The sequence below is a fragment of the Heloderma suspectum genome, chromosome 2 (assembly GCF_057233095.1).
Source record: "Heloderma suspectum isolate Gila_16-S chromosome 2, 16-S_ref, whole genome shotgun sequence".
In the NCBI taxonomy this organism is placed as follows: domain Eukaryota; kingdom Metazoa; phylum Chordata; class Lepidosauria; order Squamata; family Helodermatidae; genus Heloderma; species Heloderma suspectum.
The window spans coordinates 1,728,664-1,755,737 of NC_139459.1; the positions used below are offsets into that span (position 1 = coordinate 1,728,664).

Sequence of the window (27,074 nt, forward strand, 5' to 3'; positions counted from 1 at the left end):
TGTGTAAAGGACCCACAAACTTCCATGAGTGGCCTGTAGCAGCCATATCGGGGGTCAGACTAAGTAGCCTCCTGCAGTCTCATGCTTCATGTTCTTGCTGAGCTCTTTCTCCCTTGAATATATTGTTGTAAGCTGACGAGACACAGGAATTCCTTATCTTGTCAAAGGTCATACAATTGTATATCTTGTTCTCTGCTGTTCTCTCCTGTTCTCTCCTTATCATGGCTACCCTATAACCCAGTTCTTGTATTATAAACAATGGTGCTAGGAGAAGAAATGTTGAGGACTGCAACCCCACGCGGGAGGGGGAGGAGGAGCCGTTTCCTATGTGTCACAATGTCTATAAAACCAATGTGCTGATGTATTTTGGGGCTTCGGGCTCTTTGGAAATGATCCCAGCCTTAAGCCCGCGCGTTAAGTAAAGAATCTCTTTTTCCTTCACTCCGTGGTCTCTCTGACTCTGGGTTCTGCAACAGCCAATCACGGGCATGCAATAAATTGCTCGTGTAGGGCCTGAAGTTCCAAATCCCTCCCATTAATTGAGCAAATTAGCATTTTTGTCTCGCATTACAAACTTTAAAATTATGCTGTGTTAATTTTGTGTGCTGCATAAATATGTGAAAAGTTTTTCCAGTAGCCAAAAGAAATTGAGGGGAAACACAGTCGGAAAACAACAACAAAGCGCACTTACAGTGCAATCTTACACGTGTTTACTCAGAAGTCCCCCTATGTTCAACAGGGCTTACTCCTAGGCAAATGAAGGCTTATGCTGCAATCCAATATCCAGTATCCTGGGCGTGAGCCTCATTGGGACTCACTTTTAGGTATGCATGTGTCGGACTGTGCCATTAGTGTGCATTAAATGTTATATTCAAACGAATTCAAAACTCAGGCTTACCTTTTATTGCAATACGTCTAACTATTTTGTGACACAACTCAAGTAACAGAAGCTTTCCTTATATTATTTAAATCCGGGGGGGAGCTCAAAATTTAATTTCCGCATGCCCGAAAAGCTGCGTGCATACATATATATGCTTCCAAAAAGATAACTGCAACGCCGGTTTCAAACGTGGCTGTTACAGCGCCCGCTCCTGCTGCCGCCACGCCCCGGGTCGCTGCGCGCCGCTGCCGCTCTAAGCGCGGGCAGAGCAAAGCTGCGCCGGAAACGCGCCGGGAGCAGCCGCCCACCCGCCCCCGGCCGCGCGTTGTGGCGACCCGCCGGGACGGGACGGGGCGAGGCGCCGGGCGGCGTCCGGCTCCGCCCGCCGCCGTCTCTTGCCAGGGCCCGAAGCGCGGCCGCCGGGCCGGGCCGGGCCGGGCCAGCAGAGCGCGCTGCAGGCTGCGCCGGGAAGACGCGCGCCGCCCCGCGCCCTCGGCCCCGCCCGGGAGGGGAGGGGAGTCGGCGCTCACGCGCAGCCCGCCCTCGGGGCGCCTTCCGAACGGGCCGAGGCCGGGCGCGGAGGCTGCGGGCCAGAAACGCGCCTTTCCCCGGGCCGCCGCGCCGCGCCGCGCCTCGGCCTTCGCCCGGAGCAGCTGCGGCCGGCAGAGCGCGGGCAGCCCGGAGCTGCTCCTCGCGGCGCCCGCGCCTGTCAGGCCCCGCCGTTGGCGGCCGGCGAGGGCAGCTGGCCCCGCGGGGCGAGGCGCTGTGCCCCGGTGCGGCCCGCCCCGGAGCCCGGCGGGGCAAGCGGGATCGGCGGCGTCCGCTCCTGCTGGCCCGGGCCCGCGCAGCCTGGCAAGGGCTGCTCCCAAAGGAGCCCCGCCCGTCCTTCCCGCGCCGCCCCCTGAGCCTCCCGAATCTGGCCGGGCCAGGCGGCTCGGCCAGCGCTGCCCACCCGAAGCGGAGCGGGATCCCACGGCCGGGGCGGGGCGCCACCACTGGCTGCCCCTGCTCGCACGGCGTGGCAAGTGCCTTGGCACAGCCAGCAGCCCCGCCGAGCTCCGGCGCAGCCGAGGGGCCAGGGGGGGCCCAGCTCCAGGGCAAGCCACGCCGCGCTGTGCCGGAGGTTCTGGCCCCCGCCAGCCGAGAGCCTCTGGGGCTTTTTAGTGCTGCAAGACCAGGAGTCACCGCCCGGGGGCTCGGATGCCAGGGTTTATTCAAGCACTGGAGGAACAGAGCCACACGCCTGCCCTGCCAGCTCCTTTCTTCTTAACATTCGGGGGGGGGGCATGCTGAGGGAGGCAGGCTGCCCCTCACCCTTGCACGTGGACTTTCAGGGTGGCTCTTCGGCAGGCGGCCGACTTCTTCCCTGCTCCAGGTGGAGGTGGAAGCGGGCCCGGACTAACACCAGAGGGGCGTGCCGCCTTGATGGACGGGTGGTTGGGGCCGTGGCCACAGGTCAGTTTTGCGCTCCAATAAATCCAGCTTGAGCTGAGGTTACATCTGACTGGAATCTCCTTGGGCCATGACCCTGCTCCACCTTGAGCCATGTCCAAATGGCCCCTGGAAACATGCCACCCTTCCGTGGCCTCGCCGCTCTCTGGAAGCCACCCCATTTTGGACAGGCAGCTGCAGACACACGTGGTTTGCCAGTTGCCGCCCGCTGGGCTTGGGGGAAGCCTCTGGACTAATATGCATCTGTGGGGAGGAAGGACTAATGCACCCCCCATGCCCCTCTTTTGTTTATGGCTGCGCTGGATCCGATGAGGGCGGTGAAGCCACCAGACGGGCCTTTCTGCGCAGGGGAGGGGGCTGGGGACAGACTGTGTGGGTTCCCCCATGGTGTGCTGTGAAACACACGCCCTGCTCTCCACCCCACGTGGCCTGGCATCCGAGACCAAAACAGTCTGGGATCGGAGAGCCTGGATGCCCAAGGAAGAGGCGGGTGCCAAGTTCACCTCTGCAGCAGCCGCAGGGCGGAGTCCCAAGGCAGGACGGGGTGACAGAGCGCGGCCTCCTCCCCTCGCCCGCTCACTTTAGCGTGTGTTTCTCACTGTTAGGCGAGAAAGACCCTGAAATGCCAAACGGCGACTTTGGGTGCATGTTCCGTCCGGAGGTGATGAGGGCCCCGAAGCCGTGCTGGTGGGAGAAGGCGTAGCCGGAGCGGCGGGAGGCCCTGCGCTGCAGGTGTCGCTGCTTAGGGGATGGAGGAGGCGACATCCTCCGGAGCGCGTTCACCTTGTGCAAGACCTGCAATCAAAGGGGGGGGGGGTGAGCAGGAGGCCAGCCAGGCCACGGAAGGCCCACAGAGTGCTGAGCGGGGCTTGTCCTCTGTGAGACCCAAGCTGGAGCTAAGGAAACCTGGGTGTGTGTGGTCAGGAGTGGCTCCCCTTCTTCAGTGCCCAGCAGGCACTAGAGACCCAAAGGCAGCGGGAGGAGGAGCGGCTTCCAATGTACCTATGAGATTTTCTCTCTTTGCATTCAAAACGGATATGTCGTTTTCCTAAATATAGCAAGTATTTCCCCCCCTATTTCTGTGTACTTTTTAATTGTTAAAAAATTGGTGAGCCCCCCCCGCCCCAGCAAAGGAGATCGTTACCTTGTCGTGGTGCTGGAGCTTGAGCACCTCAATGACATCATGAGCTAAACCATGAAGGGACACCCAAGATGGGAAGGTCATGGCAGAGAGGTCAGACTAAATACGATCCCTGGGGAAGGAAACGGCAACCCACCCCAGTATTCTTGCCATGAAAACTAAATGGATCAGTACAACCAGAGATCTGTCGGTATGCCATCGGAAGATGGGACTCCCAGGTCGGAAGATGGTCAAAACACTACTGGGGAGGAATAGAGGATAAGTTCAACTAGCCCCAGATGTGATGACGCAGCTAGCTCAAAGCCGAAAGGACGGCTAGTAGTCGATGGTACTGGTGGTGAACGACGAATCCGATGTTCTAAAGATCAACACACATAGGAAGCTGGAATGTAAGATCTATGAGCCAGGGCAAATTGGATGTGGTTATTGGGGAGATGTCAAGATTAAATATAGACATTTTGGGTGTCAGTGAACTGAAATGGACTGGAATAGGTCACTTCACATCAGATGACCAGCAGATCTACTACTGTGGATAAGAGGACCACAGAAGAAATGGAGTAGCCTTCATAATTAATAATAAAGTGGCTAAAGCAGTGCTTGGATACAATCCAAAAAATGACAGAATGATCTCAATTCGAATTCAGGGTAAGCCATTCAACATCACAGTGATCCAAATATACGCCCCAACCACAGATGCTGAAGAAGCAGAAGCAGATCAGTTCTATGAGGATCTGCAGCACCTACTGGATAATACGCCAAACAGAGATGTTATTTTCATTACAGGAGACTGGAATGCTAAGGTGGGTAGTCAAACAACACCTGGAATTACAGGCAAGCATGGTCTGGGAGAACAAAATGAAGCAGGACATAGGCTGATAGAATTTTGCCAAGACAACTCACTGTGCATAACAAACACTCTCTTCCAACAACTGAAAAGATGACTTTATACATGGGCTTCACCGGATGGTTGACACCGAAATCAGATTAGCTGCATCCTTTGTAGCCAAAGGTGGTGGACATCTATGCAGTTGGTAAAAACAAGACCTGGAGCTGATTATAGTTCAGATCACGAACTTCTTATTGCACAGTTTAGAATCAGACTAAAGGGAATAGGGAAGACCCACAGATCAGTTAGATATGAGCTCACAAATATTCCTCATGAATATGCAGTGGAGGTGAAGAATAGATTTAAGGGACTAGATTTAGTAGATAGGGTCCCGGAAGAACTATGGACAGAAGTTCGCAACATTGTTCAGGAGGCGGCAACAAAAAACGTCCCAAAGAAAAAAAACCACGAAGGCAAGATGTCTGTCTGCTGAGATGCTGGAAGCAGCCCAAGAAAGAAGGAAAGCAAAAGGCAACAGTGATCGGGGGAGATATGCCCCATTAAATGCAAAATTCCAGAGGTTAGCCAGAAAAGGAATTATTTTAAAACAAGCAATGCGCAGAAGTGGAAGAAGATAATAGAATAGGAAGGACAAGAGACCTCTTCCAGAAAATTAGAATCATCGGGGGTAAATTCCAGGCAAAAATGGGTATGATCAAAAAACAAAGATGGCAAGGACCTAACAGAAGCAGAAGAGATCAAGAAAAGCTGGCAAGAATATACGGAAGATCTGTATAGGAAGGATAACAATATCGGGGATAGATTTGACGGTGTGGTCAGTGAGCTAGAGCCAGACATCCTGAAGAGTGAGGTGGAATGGGCCTTAAGAAGCATTGCTAACAACAAGGCAGCAGGAGATGACGGTATCCCAGCTGAACTATTTAAAATCTTGCGAGATGATGCTGTCAAGGTGATGCAGGCCATATGCCAGCAAATTTGGAAAACAAGAATGGCCAGCAGATTGGAAAAAATCAGCTTATATCCCCATACCAAAAAAGGGAAGCACCAAAGAATGTTCCAACTATCAAACGGTGGCACTTATTTCACATGCCAGTAAGGTCATGCTCAAGATCTTGCAAGGGAGACTCCAGCAATTCATGGAATGAGAATTGCCAGATGTACAAGCTGGGTTTAGAAAAGGCAGAGGAACTAGAGACCAAATTGCCAATATCCGCTGGATAATGCAGAAAGCCAGGGAGTTTCAGAAAAACATCCATTGCTGTTTTATTGACTATTCTAAAGCCTTTGACTGTGTGGATCATAACAAATGGTGGCAAGTTCTTGGTGGTATGGGGATACCAAGTCATCTTGTCTGCCTCCTGAGGAACCTGTATAACGACCAAGTAGCAACGGTAAGAACAGACCACGGAACAACGGACCGGTTTAAGATTGGGAAAGGAGCATGGCAGGGCTGTATACTCTCACCCTACCTATTCAACCTGTACGCAGAACACATCATGGAACGTGCTGGGCTTGATGAAGCCAAGGCTGGAGTTAAAATCGCTGGAAGAAACATTAACAATCTCAGATATGCAGATGATGCCACTTTGATGGCTGAAAGCGAGGAGGAGCTGAGGAACCTCATGACGAAGGTGAAAGAAGAAAGTGCAAAAGCTGGGTTGCAGTTAAACCTCAAAAAAACCAAGATTATGGCAACCAGCTTGATTGATAACTGGCAAATAGAGGGAGAAAACGTGGAGGCAGTGACAGACTTTGTCTTTCTAGGCGCAAAGATTACTGCAGACGCTGACTGCAGCCAGGAAATCAGAAGACGTTTACTTCTTGGGAGGACAGCAATGACAAATCTTGATAAAATAGTGAAGAGCAGAGACATCTCACTGACAACAAAGGTCCACATAGTTCAAGCAATGGTATTCCCTGTAGTCACCTATGGCTGCGAGAGCTGGACCATAAGGAAGGCCGAGCGAAGGAAGAGAGATGCTTTTGAACTGAGGTGCTGGAGGAAAATTCTGAGAGTGCCTTGGACTGCAAGGAGATCAAACCAGTCCATCCTCCAGGAAATAAAGCCAGACTGCTCACTTGAGGGAATGATCTTAAAGGCAAAACTGAAGTACTTTGGCCGCATAATGAGAAGACAGGACGCCCTGGAGAAGATGCTGATGCTGGGGAAAGTGGAAGGCAAAAGGAAGAGGGGCCGACCAAGGGCAAGATGGATGGATGATATTCTGGAGGTGACGGACTCAACCTCGGGGGAGCTGGGGGTGGCGACGGCCGACAGGAAGCTCTGGTGTGGGCTGGTCCATGAAGTTACGAAGAGTCAGAAGCGACTGACCGAATAAACAACAACCCCCGCCCCCAACTGGGAGCGGAAATAGTTTCATTGGTACTACATTTCACTAACTCCTGAAGAATTTGAAACGGATTGTCGCTCCCTCTGCTCCCAAGTTTTTAATCACGAGTTTGTGTGTGTGTGCGCGTGTGTCTGTATGTATAATTTTTATGTAAATATGTATATTTTTGTTAAAAGCAGACCATGTTATAATAAATCGTGCCTTACGTGTTTTGCTGTTATGCATTCTGAGAAATGTTACACAACTGAGAAATGGGGGCCTCTTAGACTCTAAGGCCTCTGGCCAGCCATGCTTCCCCTCCCAGTGGCTCTTTACACCCCAGTGCGCGACTGTCCCGGTCTCCCAGCATGCCTGTGAAAGGGGTGCACACGTGTGGTGGTGCTCCTGCCCAGCGCCAGCAGTGGCAGGTGCTTCCAGCCGACCCCCTCCCCGCTCTTCTTGGGTGGAGAGCAACTCCACCTTCGGTGCGACCTCTGCCACCCCCTCTAGCGATGCCACCTTCAGAGCCAGGATGCCTTGGCTGGGAGCCAGCTGCAATCTGCCAACAGGCCTCTTTCCCCAGGAAGCACGGCAGAAGGGTGGGGCGCTCCGGCATCCAGCTGCATCCCTTATGCGCACTTCTAAAAATAGGCCTTCCTCCCTGCCCCAGTTCCAACTAATCCGTGCCCATAATCCCCACTTTGCTCCCAGCTGCAGCTGGCCTGGCCTGTGCTGGGAGTGCCCTCAGGCTGGGAGGTTGTCCCACCTCCCTTTTGTCTGCGGGCAGTGGCCCAAAGCCCTATGCGGGAGCAGAGCCTTGCAAAGAGCTACCTGGTCACTGGTGGTCGGCTTGAGCTGTGTCTTCAGGAAACGGAAGCCCACGACAGGCAGGACGCAGAGGGTCACGCAGAGGAAGACGGACAGCCACACGTTGGGCTGGGCCCAGGTGTTCCGAGCCGTGCCTGGCAAAGGGGGACATGGGCAATGCAGCTTGCGGGAGGGCTCCCCAGGGGGCTGCAGCTGTTTGGGGAGAGCCTGTCCCCAAATGGGGCTGGTCCTGGGGTTGGGCCGTGCCACGCCGTGCCCGGGCTTCAGTTGAAGACGCCTCCAGACTCCTGTTCCCCAGCTTGCAGCCCTCAGGCGCCTCTGGAGCTGTCTCCGCTGCCCCTTGGAGTCGCTGCCATCCCGCCCCTCGTCGCAGGCAGGCTCCCTGTTGTGGCTCCCCGATTTCAGAGCTGGCCACGCACGGGGGGGGGGGGGGCAGGCTCTTCCTTGCAAGGGTGTCCATGTCCCTGGGTGCAGAAATGGTCTGGCTTGGGCCAAGAGGGCAGCTTCCTCCCACTTGAACCCCTAGGATCGGGGTTTCCCTCCTGGCCCCCTAGAGGATGCTGTTCTGCCGCTTAGGAGAGGATCACTGAGCTGGAAGGGATGTTGGAGGTCGTCATCCCCAGCCCCACTCAATGCAGGAGTCTACCACATCCTTGACAGATGGCCCTCCAGCCTTTGCTTAACACCTCCGGCAAAGGGGAGCCCGCCACCTCCCGAGGCAGCCTGCCCCGCTGCTGGGAACTTTCTGCTAATGTTAAGCCGGAATCTGCTTCCCTGCAATTTCTGCCCATTGGTTCTGGCCCCGGCCTCGGGAGCAACAGAGAGCAACTCTGCTCCTTCTGCATGGCAGGGTTTTTAGGCATTTGAACGCGTGCACGCACACACATGCACAGCGCCTCCAATACCTACCGATAAAGGGGAAGAAAGCGGTGAATGTCCAGTACATGCCGTCGCTGTACATGGTGAAGGTGATGGCAAAATACAGGGCCAGGCTGCCCCAGATGAACAGCTGGTTGATGGCTGTCCAGTAGGCCGTGTCCAGGCCCATCTGCGAGAGAGGGGGCAGTGAATCCAGGTCCTGATCCAGGGACTTTGCATGCCTCGCCTGACGGTGGCTGGCCAAAGGGGAGTCTGCTCCATATGGTAGCGGGGCATAGGCTTCCCTTGGACAGGGGACCTCTCGCTCTGGCTCTGCAGCTGCATCTCTAGCACCACCAGCGTCTTGCCTCTGCTGCACGCCCAGCAGATCAGAACGTGAGCAGCGCCTGATGCTGGAGCAGCGCAGCGGTCCCTCTTGCCGGCATCCTGTTCACACGGGGGCTGACCAGCTGCCCACGGGACGCCCACAAGCAGGGCAGGAGTGCAGCAGCGCCCCCTGCCCACGCTCCCCAGCAACTGCAGTGCCATGCCCCAAGGGCACCACCCACTGCAGCATGACTGCCTGGGTGCTGGCTGGTCCCCAAGGGCCTGTAAAGCAGGGCACGTCAGGCTCCACGCAGCTGGGCCGCGGAGCTCCCTCGTCCGCCTGAGCAGCAGGAGGAGGACGGCTCGGCGTACAGTTCAGCTGCCACCTCCGGACTGCTGCCTCGGGCGGGAGCTCTGCCAGGCTCAGGCCTGGCACCTTCTCAGCACCTTGAGACCAAGGCAGTGAATCGTAGAAGCCGGCATGGACCCCTCAAGAATAAACCCTGGACCGGCATGGACCCCTCAAGAATAAACCCTGCCAGGTAATCTGGCCTACTTTTTGGACTGGGTCACTAACTTAGTGGATTGTGGGACTGCTGTGGGCATGCTTTATCTTGATTTCAGTGCTTCCTGGCAAAGGCCGTGGGGCCCCACAAAGCAGCAGCTGTGGCAGGTGCAGAGCTCAAAGCACTGCCTGTACACGTTCAGTGATCCTTACAACAGCCCTGCAAGGCGGGCCAGTATTCTCATCCCCACGTTGCCGACAGAGCTGGGGGGTGGCCCATTACCTGGATGGAGACCACAATGAGCAGGCAGGTCTGAGCCGTGAGGGCGAAGGACTGGTAGTCCGTGATGGCCTTCCCGTCACTCCGCACGGAGTCAGACATGGTCCCATAGGGAATGAAGAAAAGCACCAGGGAGCTGTAGGCGCTGTAGAGCGTGCACTTGGCAAACTCCCTCTTGTTGAAGTAGCGGTTCTCTTGGCCAGGCGCATAGAGCTGGGGGAACTGCAAACTCCAGCGATCGTCCACATCCTGGCGGCAAAAGGAGGGGCAGATGGCTGGCGGAGGCTGCACGGGGCCTGCCCCCACCCAGGGGGCCTCCTCACAGCCCCCCCGGCCTGGCCCAAGCCCAGCCAAGGCCATTTGCTGCCTCTCTGCCCTGGGCCACCCCCTCATCCCTCTCCCAGCCCCCTGGCGAGAACAAGAACCCCGGGGGCCAGGCCAGGATCCTCAGCCAAGGTCCCTCTGCAGAGGACCTGCCACAGCGGCAGCAGCGGCCCCGCAGACAGAGCCCAGCCCGCTGGCACTGAGGCGGCATCCATTCGGCCTCGATGCTCAGCAGAGCCTTTGCATCCATCTGCACCGGGGTGGGAACGTCCCTCCTTGCCTCCAGAATCCTTGAGGCAAAAACTTCGCAGGGCAGAAGGCCCTGCAGTGCGTTGCAAACAAGCCTCACCTGGTCGAAGAGGCTCATTCCCAGCACGGGCATGGAGGTGTAGACCATATTGTACAGGGTGATGAACCACTCATCGTACACCGTCTGCAGAGAAGAGAGGGGCCGGGGGGTGAGAACAAACGGTCCGCAGGAGGCACGAACCAGTCCCAGCAGCGATGCAAGGGGGGACCCCGGGAAGGCAGCCAGTGTGGTCCCCGAGCAGAGGACAGCGCCTGGGGGCCAGAGTCCTCCTGGGACGTGACCCAGGCCCAAGCAGCCTGCTCTGACAGCCCAGAGCCAGGTGGGGTGGAGGAGGGCAGCCGAGCGGAAGAAGCCCGGAGTCCACAGGGGAGCCTCCTGGTGGGGTGCAGCAGATCAAGGCCGAGTGTGGCGGGAAGGCCCAGGCCAGGCCTCTGTGTGGCCATGGATTTGAAGAGTGTTAACACACACCTCTTTCCTGGGCTCTGGTGCCTGGGGGAAAAGGGAGGAAGCCACGGAAGCCTGGACCTTCTGTGACCTCTAAAGCCTGGTTCAGGACACCACAGCGGATTTTCCTCTGCTGCGGACAGAAGAAGCTGAAGACAGCAGGCCACGTGTGCGTCCTTGAAGGACTGGAATGCAGGAGACGCCAATGTCAGAGGCCTCTTTTTCTCTCTAAACACCAAGGAAGGCTGTGGGTCTGGCAATAGACCTCCCTTAGAGACCCCATGTGGCAATCCAAGTCTCCCTGCTGTAAAATAATGATCCCAAGGAGAGTTTGTCTCTCCGATGTCCTTGTCTGGCTATGGAACAATACAGAATTCCTCTTTCATTGGGATGTGCCTAGCACAGATGTGGGCAGAACAGTCAATGAAAAAACAGGAAATGGGGGAAAAGGGGGCTTTGAGAAAGAACCGAAAGGATTTATGTGGGGCTGTGGGCTTCACTCCGCTTTGTCTTTTCTTATTGCCCTTTTCACAGTTCAGTTTTATTTCTGAGGCTCTGCACCAGACCTCTGCTCCTGCACACACAACTCTGCCCCTCTCTGAGGCTTTGCCATCAATGGACGTTCTTTTCAGAAGTGGAGTCATTTGATTTCTAAGTCTCCCGCACTTTCTCCATTCTATGTTTTTGGAAGTTTCACTCAAACAGTTACACAAGATAATTATTGCCTTTTAAGTATAATTTCCACTTTTTTTTGGATTTGAAGGTTTTTCATATTCTGATGGGAAACCATTTTAGTCCTGCTTAGAGTTGATCCACTGAAGTGACCCTTAAGCTAGTCATGACTAATTGAAGTCCCACTGATTTCAGTGGGTCTGCTCTAAGCATGACTAAGGCCCCATCTACACCGGGCTTTTACTCCAGGGCGGGTGCAAGTCAAGGTCCCTTGTGATAGATGACACAGTCGCGACTTCGCAGCCTTCCGTGGTTTTTGCTAGGAAGCTGCGGAGTTCCAAGGAGTTGTTTTTACTGCGATTTGGGGGGGGTTTCTGCGGGTTTCCCTGCAGTTGCGGGCTGTCTGTTCCTTCCCAAAACTGACTTCACATTTTGCAGTAGGCATGTTGTAGGCATGCATAGTGCCTGCGTCGCTCTGTGACGCCCTTTACTCCCCCCATCCCTTCGCAGCTGCGCAGTTACAGAGGGGCGTTTACATCTATTTAATCACACTTTCGCACAGTTTTGCAGCTTCGTAACTTCATAACTGTTGTGGACTCGGTACCCAAGAGCCAGGGGGTGGGGGTCCTGGGGAAGGACCAACCTCGCTCCAGCTACCCTTTCAGAGCGATGGCTAGGCACATCGTGCTCACACTTCTGAGTGAGAACCACTGCAATAGTCTCGGGCTGAGGTACTGACAAACTGATGGTGAAGAAATTACGGAGCACAAAACACCCACTTTTTACCTAAAAGGGGACGGAAAGACACAGCAGAGACCCTCAGATACAAAACAGCCATTGAAGTGTCACACCCCCACACTCACAGGACTGCACAGCTGCACATTTCAGTAAAATGGGGGTGGGGAAGGGCACAGCGAGTTTGTAAGGGAAGTACGCAGTACATCATGAGTATATCACAGGGCATGCTGACTCGAAGCCGCATTGCTGCGCCGTTGCGATGGGGTGGGGGGTCAAAGCAGTGCCATATAGATGGGGCCTATGTTTGGGTCCAACCCTCTCTGGCCAATGAAAACAGAATGTGAAGGAGACAGATTTCTGGTGGCTGAGATGCTCTGTTCCGATCATATCCGCCCATTTGGTGCGAGGGAGCACCCTCCCCCCCTTTCACCTGTGTGCAAATACTTATGACACTGGTCTCCTGATAAGATGCTGAGAGTTCTCAATCCCCTGCCCCGCATTTAAAGTGGAAGAACAAAGATAAAAATCATGGTACCAAGGACCCTAGCCCAGCCATTCATCGACACAGAGCTCGCTTTAAATGGGAGTGGACATTCCGAGCAAGACGGGCAGTGAGTGGAATGCTGCTGTGGTTGTGCTGGTGAAGAGGGCGTGAGGGATGGCTCTCCTTGCACACCCTCTTTCCCTCCACAGTCACGTCTCCAGCAGCCTGCTCCCTGTTGCAAAGCACCCCCAAATTCTGCTGTATGGGGAACAAGGGCCCTGTGTCTGGAAGTGGACCAGTGGGGGGCGTCGGTCTTGGAGAATAGCAGGTTCCATTAGGACATGGGGGCCTTGCATATCCCAAGGGAGCAAGTGACGCCAGCCAGTTCCACCAGACCCACTGGAAGCACCTCAAGTCCCAGGAGGGTCCAAATCCCTGCGCACTCCCCCCACCCCCAATGGAATGGCTCACTTGGCAATTCCTGGCACTTTCAAGCCACGGTCAGTAGGGGGCAGCAGCAGCCCACCAGATGCCCACGAAGAGGAGGAAGAATCGGCATGCTGGGAAGGCAGGGAGGGAGGGAGCGCTGTTCTCTGCAGCTGGGGGCCCTGCCTGCCTACTTGTGACTATGCAGCTGGAAAGCAGAGAGTGAATTCTGACATAACGCCTGACACGTGGAAGAGCGGGGTGCGCGCCTCGGCCAAACTCTTGCCCTTGGGACTTTCCCTGGAGAGTGATTTGGGCTGGCCCGCATGCCTCCCCCTGCCCCATTCCACCACAAGACTGCAACCAAATGCAGACCCCGTGGCTTGAACATCAGCCACTCCACACCCACCCGTTTTTGTTTAGTTTATCATCTTGCCTGATGAAGGGTTCTGGAGAACTCAAAAGCTTGCACACTACTTTGTGCTCTTTGACCTTTTCTCTCCCCTCCTCAGGCTTCCCCCTGTTGGCTGCATCAGGAGGGAATGGCTCTCTGCCACCCCCAGGGCTGGCATAGATTTGCCGCCTCCTTGGGGATGTGCAGAGGAGCAGGAAGGCTTTGGATGCTGCAGACCCCTGTCCGTCCCATCCCCGACACACCCAGGGAACGCCCTCTTGTTGGCGCACAGCTGGGAGGGAGTTTCCAAGGTCAGATCTCCTCCACCAAGGGCAAAGGCTCTTCACACTCTCGGAGAGGGAGATCCAAAACATGGCATGGCCCCAGGGACACCCACCCGGGGACCACAGGACTGCAGCCTAACTGGCTCCTTCAGCCACGTTCCACCCTGCAACCCTGGGATGACGGTGCCTGTCGAGGCTTCTGGAGGAAAAGGGCCGTGTGGAATTACAAACAACCTGTTAGCTTTGGATACAGGCAGACCATCAGGGAAAGCGATCTCTAGGGTTCGTTTTCATCAGGTTTGGCGCAGGGAGGATTGGATGAACCTAGCCCGTCGTGCGGGGGGGCTGCTCACTGCCCCCCTGCAGCTTGCTGGAGGAGTGAGCCTCCTGGCCGCAGCGCTTCTGCAGCCAGGCCCCCTGGCCCTTCTGCGGTGCACCTTCTGCCGCTCACGGGGCGGAGGAGGGCCCGATTTTGCCCGGTGGCCTCCTGGCGTGCTCGGAAGCAACACCTGCGCTTACGCGATGGTACATTTCTCAGAAGCAAACGTGCAGACGCGGAGACGGGGCCTACCTGTGCAGAGAAGCCAGAGAAGAACCCGTACCAGAAGTGCAGCAGCGTGAAGGCAAAGTTCTTGTAGAAGAAGTAGGCCAGGAACTTGCACATGCGGATGTACGACCAGCGGCCGTGGACCAGGAGCAGCCGCTGCAGGTAGCGGAACTGGGCAAAGCAGAAGTCGCTGGCCAGCACGGCCTGCATCCCCTCTTGGCCGCTGATGCCGACGCCAATGTGGGCAGCTGGAGGGGGAGCCGGAGGCGGGCGGTACGTGAGAGCAGGCCATGGGCCCCGCCCGTCGAGGGGCCTGCTGGCTGCCTCACCGCAGCCCGTGCACAAGGCTCCGCGGGGCTGCAGGCTGGGCCAGCACGTTCTGGGCTCTGTGGTCCGTTCCTGCCTCAGGTCCCGCTTGAGAGCCCCTCCCCCTCCCCTCCCCTCCCCCCTTGCAGATGTGCTTAGACATAACCCGCCGCTCCCATGAGGGTTCATCCCATATGAACAGGCAGCAGCAGGAAAGGGGCCCTTGGGAGATGGAGGCCTTTGGCCACAAATGGCAGAGTCAGAATTTGAAAGAGCCAAAGGCTACCTCGTGCACACACCCCCTCCTAAGCCCAGGCCACCCACTTGGCAGCCCCTCCAGATCAGCCTCAGGAATGAGAAGGCGACGAGAGCAGGGGGGCTGGGGCAGAGCAGTGGCTACAGCTGGCCAAGGCAGGGGGCCTGTGAGCCACACCCTGCTGCAAACGGAGGAGGGCAATGCCTCCACAGGCCCCTCTGCATCCTGACCGGGGGGGGGGGATTCTGTCTTGATCCCAACGATGCCGGTCAGCCAGGCCCTGAGTGAAGCCCAGCGCAGGAAGCGGCCCTCCACCATGCCAGGGCCCACGCTGACAGACCGCAGCAGCTCTCCGGGGTCGCAGGCAGGGTGGGCTCTTTCCACAGCCCTGCCTGGAGAGGCTGCGGGGGACTGAGCTGGGGGCCCTGGGCATGCCAAGCAGGGGCGCTGTCACTGAGCCACGGCCCTGCCCACCCACGGAGGCATCTGCTATGGCAGCAGCTGGCCAGGCTCCGTGGGCCCAGCCCCTTCCAGGAGTCATGTCCCTTCCCGAGAGCCCAGCTGGCCCTGCCCTTGACTGCCAGGAGTCCTGCCTGCCAAGCCCTGCCAGGTGCCCAGGTCTGCCACACAGCCACCCCCCCCATTTGCTTCCCTACAAAGAAGGCTCAAACAGACCTTCACGAGCAAGGCTGCCCCCACCAGCACACACCCAGGACGGGGGCTGCAGGGAGCATCAAAGCAGCAGCAAGGTCACCCCACCCCCTCCATGCCCAATGCCCCTTCTGGCCACGCTCGCTGAGCCCCAGACTGGCCACGCCTGTGGGTGCACTATGGAGGGGCTGGCGCCAGGGCCCCCGCTGCCTTGGGACGGGGCTGGGCCTGAGATTCCGCCAGCCAACGCAATTCCACGCTCCCCTCCAGCCACTCGCGGCTTCATCTCTGGGGGCCCTTTTAATCACAGCAGCTACTATGAAGAGAAAGCCGCAGCATTTCCCACATGATGAGAAACTGAGACACCACGTTTACTCTGACAGCTCATTAGGCACACTGAACTAATGAGACTGTCAGAGACGCCTGGAGGCCAGCTGGCGGTGAGGGTGAGCTGAGGAAGTCTCCTCCACCATCCCTCGCCCACTCCAGCTTCAGCGGCATGCATGTGGCCGATGGCACTGACAGCCTCCGTGTCACACCTGTCCATCTCGGGAACGCCCCTGCCAATGCATTTTTGCACATGAACGTGAGGCAGATGAGCAAGGTGCTCTTCGGAGGAGCACTGATTTAATTAAGCAAGCTTGGAAGATCTTTGCTTTGGGCCATAGCAAAATGCCAAAGGCCAAGCAAGTACTTGGGGGGATCAGAACGCTGCCCCTGAAGTGCATCCACAGGGATCACGGAGCATTTCCTCTCTCCCTTGGGAGGCCATGGCCCTCAGGAGGACACACAGGCCATCGCCAGGCAGAAACGCAGGTTCTGATCCTAGCTCTGGCAGCCCCAGCACCCCACCTCAGGCCTGGGGGGGGGCTTCTCCCCCCGGTTTCCAGTTCAAGGAACAGGCAGCAACAGGAGCTGCCCCAGGCCCCCGTCACTTCATAGAATCATAGAATAGTAGGGTTGGAAGGGGCCTACAAGGCCATCGAGTCCAACCCCCTGCTCAATGCAGGAATCCAAGTCAGAGCATCCCTGACAAATGGCTGTCCAGCCTCGTCTTGAATGCCTCCAGTGTGGGAGAGCCCACCACCTCCCTAGGTCATTGGTTCCATTGTCATATTGCTTTGACAGGAAGTTTTTCCTGATGTTCAGCCGGAATCTGGCTTCCTGTCACTTGAGCCCATGATTCCGTGTCCTGCACTCTGGGATGACCAAGAAGAGATCCTGGCCTTCCTCTCTGTGACAGCCTTTCCAGTACTTGAAGAGCACTATCCTATCTCCCCTCAGTCTTCTCTTCTCAGTCTTCTCAAGGCTAAACATGCCCAGTTTTTTCAGTCTCTCTTCATACGGCTTTATTTCCACTCCCCTGATCATCTTTGTTGCCCTCCTCTGAACCCTCTCCAGTTTGTCTGCATCCTTCTTAAAATGTGGTGCCCAGAACTGGACACAGTACTCCAGATGAGGACTAATCAGTGCTGAGTAGAGGGGAACTAGTACTTCACATGATTTGGAAGCTAGACTTCTATTAATGCAGCCCCAAATAGCATTTGCCTTTTTTGCAGCCACATCACATTGTTGGCTCACTTGAAGGAGGCTGCGTGGCAAGGAGCTGAAACATGCTGCTCCTGCACAGTGGCCACATCTTCTGTGCCTCTGCCCTGCTTGCAGTGACCCTGCCTGGATTCCTTCCCCCTCCCGATCCTCCTGTCTTCCTCAGATCTTCTCCCCAGGCTTCCTTCTAGCCCTCGCTGGGCCCTGCAGCTGCCTGGAGACTGTCTCATTCCCGCAACTCCAGCAGCCGTCACTGCCCCATCACCTGCCTGCTGCCAGGAGCGACCAGGGCCCAGTGACAGAGCCCCAGTGTCGCAGGCGGAAGACCCTGGACCAATCCACACTGTCTCCAGCGACGGGATCTCTGCTGGCAACAGGGCTGGGGAAGACCCTCGTTCACAGTGTGGGAGAGCCACGGCCAATCAGAATGGACAGTCCCCGGGCAGACAGCTGGAGCTGGTATGAGACAGCTTCTTGTGCTGCCAGCCCTTCCCCGCAGGCTGTGCCAGCTCCAGAGGCTTGGGGGCCCCTGGGCAAGACACCGCTCAGTGGGCCCCCTCCTGAGGGAGTAGACCTTCTCACCCCCATGGCCTCCAGCTGCTGCTGCGCCTCCTCCTCCTCCTGGCTACCGCCTGTTTGCTGAAGAGGTAGAGAGCCCAGGAGCCAGCCTGCCCGAACCTGGGGCCATCCAGATGTGTTGGACTGCAACTCCCACAATCCCCCTATGCTGACTATGGGATTATGGGAATTGCCATCCAATACCTCTAGCAGGCACCAGGCCGAGGAAGGCTGCAGTGAGCAAAGAGGCGGCGGCAGCAGCGGCTGCTTCTCCCACCACTGTTGTCTGGGCCAGAGCAAGAGGCAGGAGAACAAGCAGGCTGAGCAGGTGAAGAGGAGCAGCGGCCACTCCGGGGGCTCCTGCCAGGGGGCCCCTGCAGCAGTGTGGCCCTCACCAGGTGCCCCACCATGCCCACCTTTAATGCCAGTCCATCCCCACAGGTTGCTCCCCAAAGCTGTAGCCCTGCCGTGTGCCAGACTGCAAGTGCTTCCGCACCCAAGGCAGCTCAGCAGATTCCAGGTTTCTGGTCCTGATCCAGAGGGAGGGAGCGCTGCCCTGCCATACTCACTCTTGATCATGCTGACGTCGTTGGCACCGTCCCCAATGGCCAGCGTCACGGCTTTCTTGTACTTCTTCACCAGCTCCACCACTTGGGCCTTCTGCAGGGGTGTCACCCGGCAGCAGATCACGACCTTGCACAGGCAGGCCGTCCTCACCAGCTCCTGCTCCAGTGCCCCCTCCAGCGCATAGGCCTGCAGAGGGAACACGCACGGCATGGGCACTCATGAGAGATGGAGAGAGTAGGAACGGGAGACGCTCCTCCTCCCCCCTCCCCCAAGGGATAATGCAGAATTTGAGAAAACCAGGCCAGGCCCTGGAGAGGCTCTGCTGGTCAGGGCAGCCGACACTGAGCCAGGGAGACCAGCGGCCCGACTTGATGTGAGGCCGCTTCCTACATCCCTATGACGACTCTGGAGGAGATGGCATGTGCACACCCACTGGACCTGGTGGACCACAGAATATTCTGGGGGCGAGCCGATGAGGCACTCCACGTGTCACACACTCAACATTCCTTCCCAAAATACACAAGGCCCTCTGTCAGCCAAAAAGGCCCTCTCCCCGTCCCCACTGGAAAGCCTGCTTCACGTCATGGAAATCTGGCAGTGCCCCTGACCTCGGCCCTCGGTTGCTGTGGTGTCCAGCAGACACGGTGAGAGTTCCTCAGGACTACCCATGTCCCTTTGGCTCCCAAAAGCCCCTCAGGCTGCACAGCTGTTGCTCGCCAACTCCCTCCACGCAGGGCTCTTGCAAAGCAACGGGGGTCTCATGCACTGGAGAGACGTTGGACAGGCCAGCTCATTGGCGACACTGCCATCTGGACACCCACCGTGGCATTCCTCTGACGAACCAGCAGGCTCCAAATCAGCTTCAGCACATCAAAAAACGTGGTGCAAATGAGTGCGCGGATGGCCGTCGCATCTCCGGCACCCCCAAATCCCGGGCTGTCTTCATGCGAACTCTGTGTGGGCCCAACTGGAGGAGGTCCAGGTGGGCCCAACTGGAGGAGGTCCAGGTGGGCCCATCCCATTCAGCATCCTACTTCCCGCAGTGGCGAAAGCTGCGCCACGCTTGGAAAGAAGCCACGATGCCCAGGGAGCCCTCCCTTGTAGGCTGCAGAGGGAACAGGGACGGCCACCTCCTCCGTACCAAGCTGTGCCCATCAATCACCAGGCCGTACTCTCCGTTGGGCTGCTCATCAGGCAAGACCTTGGAGTTGCCAGGTTTTTGGACCTGGATGTCAGGCTCATCATCATGCGCAAAGGCGTCAGGCATCATTTTCTTCCTCGCTTTCCTAACAGAAGATCCATAATGACAAACACCATAGAAACAAACAGGGAGCTCTTCTAGCGCCTTCACGTTCTTAACCATAAGGGGATGCTGGATTAGCATCGCAGTGCTTCCCTCATGCCAGACTGGGAGAGATATCCAAAGTGGCAGGAATTGCCCCCCAGAAACTTCTCCAGGAGCATGCAGACAACAGCCTGTGACTCTGGGCTTGGGACTCCCTAATATGGGGCGGGGGGCGGGGCTGATTTCCAAGGAAATGGGGCTGGCTTGCCTGCAGAAATCTCCATGCTGGGTTAAGGACACCTCTGCTTGACCAATGGGCATCCGGCCTCCTCCACCACTTGGCCCAAGAGAAGCCCCATGTCCAAAGCAACATGGTCTACCTCGGCCAAGGACAGAGCCAGTGTGGCATAGTGGACTGCGGTGAAGTACCTGGGCCAGGGAGACCCAGGTTGAAAGCCATCTGTCGGGGATGCTCTGACTTGGAGCAGGGGGCTGGACTCAAAGGTCTTGCAGGCCCTTCCAACCCTGCTGTTCCATGATTCTGTGTTTCTCTCCTACTCAGCCACCAAACCAGCCACTACCTGTCAGCCTGACCTACCACACTGGGTTTGGGGAGGATAAAGTGGGGAAGTGATAAGTGCAGCCCTTTACCTGAGTTCCTGCCGCACTCCCTCGGAGGTGTTCCCGTGGATGATGAAGATGGCCTTCATGGTGTCATACAGCATGTTGCAAGAGTAGCCAATGTTCACTGCCGTCTCTGGAGAAGACCCGGCCCCAACAGACACACAGAGCTTTAGGGCAGAGGGGAACATCCCTGGCCTGTTCCTGCGCGATGAACGCTCACCTGCTCTCTCGCAGTCCAAAGCCTCACTGAGGTGGCCCACCTGTGTCTGAGCTGGACCACTTGACTTGAGACTACAGCTGGGAGGGATTGACTGCTGCTCCGTGCAAACAGCTGCTTGCACACAGAAAACAGGCACGTCAGGCCGAAGGCGTGGCTAGGCTGATCTCCCTGACATGGCGGCCTTCTATGCGAGGGACTTCTGAAGAGCCTGGTAGCATTCTTGCTCATTCTCCTATCGAGTAAGCTCAATTACTCTCATCCACTCCTTCTTTGCCTTCCAGTATCCTATCTAAATCAGGTATCTATTCATCTCTCTGCAGCTCATCTAATTGTCCTTGCCTGTATATTTGACCATGTATCTCTTCTTCTTTTTCTTTGCACTGGATTCCTTTCTCTTCTTGTTTTCATTTTTAAATTCTTAGTTTTAAATGCAGTTATTGCTTGTTCCTGTTTATCTTCTTTCCCTTTATACTTCTCTCAGAGCTGTGCTCTCTCCTGATACCAAGTTCTTAGGTTATTTCCAGGCAGAGGGTTCCTAGCACTGCCAATCAAAAGCCATTGTGCAGCTATTCTGTCTTTCCCTCCTTAACTAACTTTTTATGGTATGAAAAATGATGGAAGAAACATGGGAGAGTTATAAATGGAAAATGATCCTATCTGGAGCCCCCCAATAAAATTCCATGAACAAGGCAGGGCAATTGCACGATAAAAGCTTCATGTGGAAGCACCCAAAGATTACATCCAAAGATTCGATTACATCTGGGGTCTTGTGACTCTGTCTATTTTCTTTGGGACTCATCACCTCCAGCAATTTGTATGATTCGGTCTCTCCCACTCATTCAGAAAAGCCTCAAGAGACATCTGTTTTCCCAGCCCCTCTCTAATTTCCTGAGATGGCTCCAGGATGACTTAATTTTAATTTTGTATTTATTTATTTATTTAAAATAATTTTTAGGGGAAAGGCCAACCCTGTGAGATCTGAGAATGTACCACAGGACCCTCTGTGATGTTGCAAAGGATTCTGGGATGCATTTTCAATTTGTGCCTTGCTGGAAAAAAGATGAAGCCAGAATCACAGCTGCTAGCTGGTGCCCCACACACTGTGCCTCCCCCACCCCCAGCAGCCGCTGTTTCCCTGCCCCCCATACCTTGCTTGTCCCCAGTGAGCACCCAGATTTTAATCTGCGCTCTTCCCAAGATCTCGATAGTCTGAGGAACTCCGTCTTGCAGCTTGTCCTCAATGGCTGTGGCACCAAGTAACTATGGGGAAAGAGAGAGTAAAGCGCTTTGTGGCATGTGCCAGGGGCATGCAGGTGGGGCTGCTGTCAAAGGGCTGGTCTTTCAAACAACGACTTACCCACCACAGTCAAGACCAGAGCCAGCCCACTACGTCTACTCAGCCTGCCTATGGGGCTCAAGGGAACTGTCCCAGATGACTGTGAGTCAGGCAATAACTTACAGAGTGTGTTAATGGTGGGGTGGGGAAATGGAATTATCCCAAGACGGAGACGCTCGTAACGTCCAAGAATTGGAAGGGGCCACAAATTTTTGGAGCCCACTCACATTGCCTGCCCTGCCACCCTTCACACCCGCACTGCCACAGAGCACTGTTTTGGTATTTCACTGCAGAGCAGAGCAAGAAAGAGAGAAGGCCCAACATGCCTGCTGGAAAATAAAGTGGCAAATAAAAAGAGATGTGCACAATGAATGGCAGGAAAGGTGCATCTCTACAGAGGGATCTGGAGAAGAAACCAGCCTGAGAAAATGCACAGGGATTAGTGGGGAGGGGGGAGGAAGAGCAGGAGGGGCCTTTGCAGATGTCAAAATCAAGAGGCTGCCTGTGGGTTCTGTGGCTCAACAGGGAGCTGGGAAAGGAGAAGGCCAAGGGGGAGGGGATGGAGGTGTGAGCAGAGCAGAGGAAACATCCCCGTGCAGAAGGCGGGCTGGGCAGGGTTATTTGTGCCCTCCTTTCTTTGAGACTGGAGTCCTGCAAGGTGCTCCCCATGGGACTGCCTCCCAGAAGTGTTTGGAAACTGCAGCTGGGGCGCAATGCAGCAGCAAAAGTTCTGACCCGAGCCGGTGTTCTGGAGACTGCGATTCCTCCATTGTTACGGCTTCACTGGTTGCAGGTGTAACTCAACATTCTGGTCTTTGAAGCCCCACACAGTTAGGGACCAGGATGCTTGAAGGGCTGTTTCCCTCCCTAAATCCTGCCCGTCCACTGAGATCAGCCGGGAAGGCCCTTTGGCGGCTGGCGGGATGGGGCATGCTCCGTCACAGCAGCCAGGCCGCAGAGCTCCCTGCCTGAAGGGATCTTTCTGGCTCCCTCCCTGGTGATGTTTCAATATCACTAGAAGGGATTATTATTCTGGCAGCCTTTAAGCCTGACCGGAGCTTGACCATGCCCGGCTACCCATCACTCTGCTCTCCCTCCCAGTTTTTAATTTGTTCAGTTGCTGTTTTAGATTTCTCTCGGGGGGGGGGGTGAATTATCATTTTAACTGCCTTGGACATTTTTGTTAAAATGGAAAGGTGGAATATAAACTATTTAATGAATAAATGAATGAATGAATGAATGAATGAACGAACAAACAAACAAACAATGACCTAACCTACTCATGGAACCCATTGCTACAAGACTTGAAATATATATATGAGAGGTTTTTAGAGGAGGAGAGTTCTACCAGTGGTAATCAGCCCCAAAATCGAACAGTGCAGCTCCCCTTCACAAAGATGGGGTACCTCCAACTGCCAGATTCCAGGGACTGACAAGGGGGGTTGGATCCTACTTGGGAACTGGGCTACTGTCTGAAGAAAGGTAAAGCTGAGCAAGCTGGATCCCTGTACTGGCCCCGTGAGACTATTCTGCTGCCCCTCCAGTGGCCCAGGCACAAGGCAGCCATGCACCTGGGTGTCTGCCTCACATCTCTGCACCGCTCATTGTCTCTGGCCACTCCACCCTTGCTTGAAAAGTAAGCACCCCCCCATGGCCCCGCCACAAAGTCAGTCAAAGTGGAAGCTGGGAAGCCAGGGGAGCGGAGCGTCCCTATCGCCGCCCAAGCAGTCCAAGCCGCTTGAGTTGCCCAGCCCACCTCTACCTTAGCTGATTGTTTCCTATCAATCGGGGTGGGCTCCTGTGGCTCTCCAGATGTTTTGGCTTATGACTCCCATCAGCCATAGCCATCATAGCCAGTGGCAAGGGATATGGGAGTTGTAGGCCAAAACATTCTAGCACCTTGAGCACTGTTTTCTTGGTGGAAAGGTGGGGTATAAATCAAGTAAATAAATAAATATTGGAAAGGCTACAAGTTGCCCCTTCAGCAAAGGAGATCGTTACCTTGTTGTGGTGCTGGAGCTTGAGCACCTCAGTGACGTCATGAGCTAAACCACGAAGGGACACCCAAGACGGGAAGGTCATGGCAGAGAGGTCAGACTAAATACGATCCCTGGGGAAGGAAACGGCAACCCACCCCAGTATTCTTGCCATGAAAACTAAATGGATCAGTACAACCAGAGATCTGTCGGTATACCATCGGAAGATGGGACTCCCAGGTCGGAAGATGGTCAAAACGCTACTGGGGAGGAACAGAGGATAAGTTCAACTAGCCCCAGATGTGATGCTAGCTCAAAGCCGAAAGGACGGCTAGCAGCCGATGGTGCTGGTGGTGAACGACGTATCCGATGTTCTAAAGATCAACACATCATAGGAACCTGGAATGTAAGATCTATGAGCCAGGGCAAATTGGATGTGGTTACTGGGGAGGTGTCAAGATTAAATATAGACATTTTGGGTGTCAGTGAACTGAAATGGACTGGAATGGGCCACTTCACATCAGATGACCACCAGATCCACTACTGTGGACAAGAGGACCACAGAAGAAATGGAGTAGCCTTCATAATTAATAATAAAGTGGCTAAAGCAGTGCTTGGATACAATCCAAAAAATGACAGAATTATCTCAATTCGAATTCAGGGTAAGCCATTTAACATCACAGTGATCCAAATATACGCCCCAACCACAGATGCTGAAGATGCAGAAGCAGATCAGTTCTATGAGGATCTGCAGCACCTACTGGATAGTACGCCAAAAAAAATGTTATTTTCATTACAGGAGACTGGAATGCTAAGGTGGGTAGTCAAACGACACCTGGAATTACAGGCAAGCATGGTCTGGGAGAACAAAATGAAGCAGGACATAGGCTGATAGAATTTTGCCAAGACAACTCACTGTGCATAACAAACACTCTCTTCCAACAACCTAAGAGACAACTTTATACATGGACTTCACCAGACGGTCGACACCGAAATCAGATTGACTACATCCATTGTAGCCAAAGGTGGTGGACATCTATGCAGTTGGTTAAAGCAAGACCTGGAGCTGACTGTAGTTTAGATCACAAACTTCTTATTGCACAGTTTAGAATCAGACTAAAGAGAATAGGGAAGACCCACAGAGCAGTTAGATATGAGCTCACGAATATTCCTCATGAATATGCAGTGGAGGTGAAGAATAGATTTAAGGGACTAGATTTAGTAGATAGGGTCCTGGAAGAACTATGGACAGAAGTTCGCAACATTGTTCAGGAGGCGGCAACAAAAAACGTCCCAAAGAAAAAGAAAACCAAGAAGGCAAGATGGCTGTCTGCTGAGACACTGGAAGCAGCCCAAGAAAGAAGGAAAGCAAAAGGCAACAGTGATCGGGGGAGATATGCCCCATTAAATGCAAAATTCCAGAGGTTAGCCAGAAGAGATCAGGAATTATTTTTAAACAAGCAATGCGCAGAAGTGGAAGAAGATAATAGAATAGGAAGGACAAGAGATCTCTTCCAGAAAATTAGAAACATCGGAGGTAAATTCCAGGCAAAAATGGGTATGATCCAAAACAAAGATGGCAAGGACCTAACAGAAGCAGAAGAGATCAAGAAAAGGTAGCAAGAATATACGGAAGATCTGTATAGGAAGGATAATAATATCGGGGATAGATTTGACGGTGTGGTCAGTGAGCTAGAGCCAGACATCCTGAAGAGTGAGGTGGAATGGGCCTTAAGAAGCATTGCTAATAACAAGGCAGCAGGAGACGGTATCCCAGCTGAACTGTTTAAAATCTTGCAAGATGATGCTGTCAAGGTGATGCATGTCATATGCCAGCAAATATGGAAAACACAAGAATGGCCAACAGATTGGAAAAAATCAACTTATATCCCCATACCAAAAAAGGGAAGCACCAAAGAATGTTCAAACTATCGAACAGTGGCACTTATTTCACATGCCAGTAAGGTCATGCTCAAGATCTTGCAAGGTAGACTCCAGCATTTCATGGAACGAGAACTGTCAGATGTACAAGCTGGGTTTAGAAAAGGCAAAGGAACTAGAGACCAAATTGCCAATATCCGCTGGATAATGCAGAAAGCCAGGGAGCTTCAGAAAAACATCTACTTCTGTTCTATTGACTATTCTAAAGCCTTTGACTGTGTGGATCATAACAAATGGTGGCAAGTTCTTGGTGGTATGGGGATACCAAGTCATCTTGTCTGCCTCCTGAGGAATCTGTATAACGACCAAGTAGCAACCGTAAGAACAGACCATGGAACAACGGACTGGTTTAAGATTGGGAAAGGAGTACGGCAGCGCTGTATACTCTCACCCTACCTATTCAACCTGTATGCAGAACACATCATGCGACATGCTGGGCTTGATGAAGCCAAGGCTGGAGTTAAAATCGCTGGAAGAAACATTAACAATCTCAGATATGCAGATGATGCCACTTTGATGGCTGAAAGTGAGGAAGGGCTGAGGAACCCCATGACGAAGGTGAAAGAAGAAAGTGCAAAAGCTGGGTTGCAGTTAAACCTCAAAAAAACCAAGATTATGGCAACCAGCTTGATTGATAACTGGCAAATAGAGGGAGAAAATGTGGATGCAGTGACAGACTTTGTCTTTCTAGGCGCAAAGATGACTGCAGATGCTGACTGCAGCCCGGAAATCAGAAGACATTTACTTCTTGGGAGGACAGCAATGACAAATCTTGATAAAATAGTGAAGAGCAGAGACATCACACTGACAACAAAGGTCCGCATAGTTCAAGCAATGGTATTCCCCGTAGTAACCTATGGCTGCGAGAGCTGGACCATAAGGAAGGCTGAGTGAAGGAAGATAGATCCTTTTGAACTGTGGTGCTGGAGGAAAATGCTGAGAGTGCCTTGGACTGCAAGAAGATCAAACCAGTCCATACTCCAGGAAATCAAGCCATACTGCTCACTTGAGGGAAGGATATTAAAGGCAAAACTGAAGTACTTTGGCCAGATCATGAGAAGACAGGATACCCTGGAGAAGGTGATGATGCTAGGGAAAGTGGAAGGCAAAAGGAAGAGGGGCCGACCAAGGGCAAGATGGATGGATGATATTCTGGAGGTGACGGACTCAACCTCGGGGGAGCTGGGGGTGACAACGGCCAACAGGAAGCTCTGGCGTGGGCTAGTCCTTGAAGTCACGAAGAGTCGGAAGCAACTGAACGAATAAACATCAAAACAAGTTGCCCACCCCTCTCTCTGGCTGATCCCTGAACACTCAGTCTCCATTCTGGCCACCTACCATCAAGTCTCTTTCAATTTCTTCATACAGTTCAGACAGCTTTTCCTCGCGGTCCTCCAAGGTTGTGCTCGCCTCACGATGACGTTTCTGCCAGTCCTCAAAGTAGGCTTCCTCCAGGTCTTTGTAGGCTACAGCCAGCGTCCGCAACCCTTCCCCTGCAAACTCCTAGGAAGACACAGGCAAAAATCGAGGGGAGGGGGAGGTCAAAGCAACCACCAGTTAAGATATCTCTCCTAAAAACCATCCTTTCTGGTTTCCACAGGGAAAAGATTTGGCAGTTCAAACCCTCTAAAGCCAGGAGACCCAAAGGTCATATTGTTTGGAATGGCAGCCCAAGGAGACAGGAGAAGGCCCCCCAGCATTGCCATTCACACCTGCACAGGGGACGCAAGTGGCA

General features: G+C 54.4%; 1 protein-coding gene and 1 long non-coding RNA gene across 4 annotated transcripts in view; both read right to left on the reverse strand.

Moving 5' to 3' along the window:
* Positions 1-27,074, reverse strand: part of LOC146351847 (uncharacterized) — a 1,244,848-nt gene that overhangs the window by 224,388 nt on the left and 993,386 nt on the right. The gene's annotated exons all lie outside the window — the stretch shown is intronic.
* The window catches only part of LOC146351851 (phospholipid-transporting ATPase ID-like), an 81,786-nt gene continuing 56,789 nt past the window's right edge, over positions 2,078-27,074 (reverse strand). For 2 of the 3 annotated variants that reach the window (XM_084832727.1, XM_084832726.1), the window contains 11 exons: positions 26,678-26,842; positions 21,235-21,346; positions 19,894-19,999; positions 19,099-19,243; positions 17,960-18,143; positions 14,096-14,319; positions 10,122-10,205; positions 9,452-9,697; positions 8,388-8,526; positions 7,482-7,942; positions 2,078-3,127 (listed from right to left, as the gene is read on the reverse strand). In XM_084832727.1, the coding sequence (XP_084688853.1) occupies positions 2,909-3,127; positions 7,482-7,942; positions 8,388-8,526; positions 9,452-9,697; positions 10,122-10,205; positions 14,096-14,319; positions 17,960-18,143; positions 19,099-19,243; positions 19,894-19,999; positions 21,235-21,346; positions 26,678-26,842 (2,085 nt within the window). In that variant the 3' untranslated portion in view covers positions 2,078-2,908. The remainder of the gene's footprint in view (positions 3,128-7,481; positions 7,943-8,387; positions 8,527-9,451; positions 9,698-10,121; positions 10,206-14,095; positions 14,320-17,959; positions 18,144-19,098; positions 19,244-19,893; positions 20,000-21,234; positions 21,347-26,677; positions 26,843-27,074) is intronic. The other variant, XM_084832728.1, reaches the window with a different exon arrangement.